This window comes from Babylonia areolata, chromosome 19 (genome assembly GCF_041734735.1).
Source record: "Babylonia areolata isolate BAREFJ2019XMU chromosome 19, ASM4173473v1, whole genome shotgun sequence".
Taxonomy (NCBI): domain Eukaryota; kingdom Metazoa; phylum Mollusca; class Gastropoda; order Neogastropoda; family Buccinidae; genus Babylonia; species Babylonia areolata.
Genome location: NC_134894.1, coordinates 8,483,436 through 8,488,438, shown reverse-complemented (window position 1 = coordinate 8,488,438; position 5,003 = coordinate 8,483,436). Strand labels below are relative to the sequence as shown.

Genomic DNA, 5,003 nt, shown 5'->3' with positions numbered 1-5,003 from the left:
AGTCATAACACTTAGTAGCCATGTCAAACGATTAACGGCGTTTGCTTTAAGTGACTTGGTCAAAGGGAAGCAAATCTCAGAGAGACATTCGATCAGCAGACGACCCATTTTCAGCAATGTACATTGCGAAGTAACATATTAAAATATTCAAACTCTTCACCAGAAAAAGAACGAAAACCAAGAAAATTCGTGCGGTCAGTGTGCGAAAATGTAGGCAAGTAAAGTGAACGCAACATTGCCATGTTTGGGAAGATAATTCATATCTAGGAACCGTAAGTGTCGATCAAAACCGGGTTTCTGTTTCAGTTTCAAGCAGGTGTCAAAGCCTGCTGAATGATCAATATACGCTACAGCAAATCTGCTGAAGAAGAAGAAGAAGAGGAGGAGGAGGAAGAAGAAGAAGAGAGAGAGAGAGATATATATATAGAGAGAGCGCATAAAACCTACGCGCTGATCAGCCCTTGATGCCAACAAAAAGTTCGTTGCAGGTCTTCAATGTGACACACCGTGCATGGAGATCGAAATTTAAGCTTTCGCTCTGTCATCAAGACAGAGAGACAGGCTGTTTGTGACACAGACCTGTACAGGCCTGATGCTTGTTTATATGAGTAGTTTGGGTCTATACTGGATTTCGGCAGAATGGTACCTAGCTTTTTGGGGGGTGGGTGAGGGTGTGGAGGGGGTGGAGGGGGCGTTTCCCCTTATTCATCAGTCACAGCAGACAGAAAAATGGAAGAGACGAGAGCATTCTCATTCTTATCTGACCACCATAAATATATGCCCCTAACCTCAGCCCCCCGTTGAAAACGTTTGATTAGATCCTTTCCAGAAAAAGAGCGTGAAAATCGAATGCATTGCATAAGCCACTTGGAATAAAATGACATGCACTTTTTTCTGCTTTGTGTTTTTATTTTCATTTCATTTATTGAATTTTTATCATTACACAGCTGTTTGCATCTATGCCATGCCATGGCTGCTGCACACTGTGCTTTCCCAAAAGGTCTACAACACTGTGTTAGCACCCTGTGAAGAAAATCGATCAGCGGCAAGACAGCTTATAAAACTTTCTTTTGGCTTTCTTCGTCGAAGCCGCCGAAGAAAAGTTGACTCACCTATTTTTGTAAACTGTCAAACTGCCGGTTACCTGCGTGGGTAGAAGTAAGGTGTGGGGAGGGGGAAACAGGTCGATTGATCAACGAATGAATACAATTTTAAAAAAATATGATTAAAAAATGGATACGTTGGTAAAGATAATCAAGCAAAGAAAAGAAAAAAGAAAGAATGGAAGAAAGAAAGAAAGAAAGGAAGAATGATAATCATGGAAAGAAAGGAAGAATGATAATCATGGAAAGAAAGAAAAACGAAAACATCCTGACGAATTATGAATAAACAAAATTAATGATAAATAAAAAACAACAACAACAACAACAGCAAACAAACAAAACATTTTGACATATTACTGACATGTGTTCACCAACCTTGACCCACTTTAATTCACTCTCTCATGTTCATTCTCTTCTGTGTATCTCTTGCCTTTCTTGAGTACTGCGGTGTTTATCATAATCGTTATAGCACATTTTTCGTGACTCAGCATACTAATTGTCTCATGTCTGCAATGTCACCCTCGTCACGTGAAATTCCACTTTATAACCTACATGAAGACTAAAGTGAGACTGGGCAGTTAGTTTACCAGCAGCGGACTTTTCACATGTCAATGGTTTTGTGCAGTTCTTGATTGTGGCGCAAATATGTCGGGCGCTGTAACCAGCGAAGGTGACACTGTCAGTCCTTCTGGAGGCAGAAATCGACAGGCAGGGAGTTCTTCTTCGTACGGCAGTTTGGGGACTTCAGTGGCGGAGGAAAGCCCTTTGCAACGGACTTCATTTGATGGTGGGGCGTTTTGACTTTTAATGGTTCTACTTAGGAAAACCTTGCACGTTAACGTTGAGTTCAAGGGATAAGGAAACACTCGAACGTGAGTGGTGCTGTTCTGTGGCTATGCGATCTCCAGGGAGAGAGCAAGCGAGCGAGCGAGAGAGAGAGAGAGAGAGAGAGAGAGAGAGAGAAATTCGTACAGCGAAGTCTTATTACAAAGTAACACCACATAACACCATTCCACTTAACATAGAAAAAAACTACACCACGCATCGCAATGATAGTTTTTCTGTTATTTGGGGGGGGGGGGGGGGGGGGGGGGGGTGGGGGGCAAACCGTGCAACTGCACTCATCTCGTGTAGTTTATTTCATCTTATTTAATTGATTTTTCAGAACGTATTTTTGGAACCGCTGTGCATGTGCTGATTAACATACATTTTTATTGATAATTCTATTATGAGTGGCCAACTGGCTGGTTTGTTCTTGAAGGAAGAACCATGTTTTCAAGTTCTTCCAGTAAATTCAAGGTTGCCTGATCTTCACACACACGTACACACACACACACACACACACACACACACACAAACACACACACACACACACCACACACACACACATACACACACACACACACACACCACACCACACCACACCACACCACACCACACTCATATATACACACACACACTTAAAAACACACACATACACACGCGTGGATATACAACCATTTACAAGTTATAATGCTTTGGATATTTGGATATGGAAATACCAAAATAAACTTTAACCTGAAATGACGAGGAAGGAAGTACGATACTCTTTTTTTTTTTTTTTTTTTTTTTGCTGCCCCATACATCTGCACCGTTTCAGTGGCATTACTCCCACGCCGCTCATTTAGATTCCCCCATACACTGCCACACCCGGTTTCGTCCGTCGCAGTTCCAGCGTCGGCAGTCCACAGGGAACCATCGATGTTAGATCGCCAGGAGGCCACACACCAGAGGAGACCCTGCACTGCTGCCGAGTCACTTCGGTGGTGTTCAGTGGTGCCTGTTCTGTTTAACGTACTTAGGACACCACCTACTAAGCCCCCTACTAACGACAATAATGACTTAGTCGCGGAGCCAGACTGAGTGAGCGTCCCTCCCAGAGTGAAGACCGCCACCACGTCCCTCAAACAACAGCCCCCCATGAATCTGCCGACAGAAGTACGATACTTTAACGCGGAAACCATGCAAGGACACATTTCAATTAATTTCAGTTATAGGATGAAGGTCTCCTATTACCATCGGGGCAGTGATCATGTCCACTGTGTCTACAGCTCGGCATAGGAAGGTAGCGCCCAATCCTCTCCTTTCGCCGCATGAACCTTCCCCGACCAAGTCAGGTACCATTTCATACCTGGTTGACTGAGGAAAGTCTGAGTAAAATGCCTTTCCCTCAGACACAACGTAAGGCCTAAATGGGGGATCGAACCCTGACTAGTCACTGGACCAGAAGTCCAACGCCTTATCGATTCTACCACGGCGCCTTCCCAATTGGAATAGATTATGCATTTCAAAACATTTAACCGAAATTCATAATATTTCTATTTGTATTTGTATTTAATTTTATCACAACAGATTTCTCTGTGTGAAACTCAGGCTGCTCTCCCCAGGGAGAGCGCGTCGCTACACTATAGCACCACCCTTTTTTTTTTTTTTTTTTTGTTTGTTTTTTCCTGCGTGCAGTTTTATTTGTTTTTCCTATCGAAGTGTATTTTCTACAGAATTTTGCCAAGAACAACCTTTTGTTGCCGTGGGTTCTTTTACATGCGCTAAGTGCATACTGTACACGGGACCTCGGTTTATCGTCTCATCCGAATGACTAGTGTCCAGACCACCACTCAAGGTCTAGTGGAGGGGGAGAAAATATCGGCGGCTGAGCCGTGATTCGAAACAGTGCGCTCATATTCTCTCGCTTCCCAGGCGGACGCGTTACCTCTAGGCCATGACTCCACTCCACAATATAGATTCTTCGGTGTATTTCAAAGCATAATTTCAGTTCTGTAGAAGTGCAGTAATGTTCGTGCAGTCTATAGTCCATGACGTACTGTGCAATGCAGTGATGATAATGATGACGACGATGATGACGATGATCTGAAGAAACAGCAGTGATAACATCTGTAATTATTATCAGACATGTCGATCAGGCTGTTGTTTGTTTTACTGTCGTTTGTTTTCACACCATCGTTGTAACATCGCCTTGACTACTGTAACTCTATTGTCTGGTCTGCCTGCTTCATCCATTCAGTCCCTTCAGCGCATACAAAACTCTGCTGCCCGACTCGTCCTCAGAAAGAAAAGATCTGAGCACATCACTCCTCTTTTGCAACATCTCCACTGGCTCCCTGTCTCACACCGAATAAAGTACAAGATCAGCATTCTATGTTATAAATGTATTCATAAAACTGCCCCTTCCTATCTCTGTGGCTGCCTTCACCTCTACACTCCATCTCGCTCACTACGATCGGCTTCGGATCCACTCTGTTTACGCATACCCAGATTCAACCACTCGACTGTTGGCCGCCGTTCTTTCTCTGTCTCTGGACCTTGCATTTGGAATAAACTTCCACTTTCTCTTCGTCAGGTCTCCGCACTCAGCTCTTTCAAGTCTGGCCTTAAAACCCACCTCTTCCCAAAATAGCCTCGCTTCCCTGCCTCTTCCTTGTATTCAGTTTCTCCAGTTTTAGAGTTATGCATGCGTGTGAATGACTGGTGCGAAAGCGCTTTGATTTGTCTCTGTACACGATTCAGCGCTATATACATACCATTATTATTATTATTATCATTATTGTTATTATTATTATTATTATTATTATTATTATTATTATTATTATTATTATTACCTCTGCACAGCACCTGAAAACGGGCCTCCCCCTCACACGAACGCCTTCATCTACTGCAGTCATTTCTTGTCAGCATGGGTACGTTCAGTTTGATGGGTTTCACGGTGTGTTGTCTACAGATTTCTGGTGAGTGTTTTGTAGGATATTCTCTTCGGTGCATACCCTGATGCAAATGTACAGCCGCGATCGCGCCTTCGCGTGCATGCTTGCACATACACGGACATATTCATTAATCATACACACA

At 43.3% G+C, this 5,003-nt stretch overlaps 1 protein-coding gene across 1 annotated transcript in view; it reads left to right on the top strand.

Moving 5' to 3' along the window:
- The first annotated feature begins 1,668 nt into the window (after positions 1-1,668).
- LOC143293425 (ferroportin-like) overlaps positions 1,669-5,003 on the top strand; it is a 20,735-nt gene continuing 17,400 nt past the window's right edge. Inside the window, exons 1-2 of the mRNA XM_076604277.1 lie at positions 1,669-1,890; positions 4,770-4,837. Of these exons, the coding sequence (XP_076460392.1) occupies positions 1,749-1,890; positions 4,770-4,837 (210 nt within the window). The 5' untranslated portion in view covers positions 1,669-1,748. The remainder of the gene's footprint in view (positions 1,891-4,769; positions 4,838-5,003) is intronic.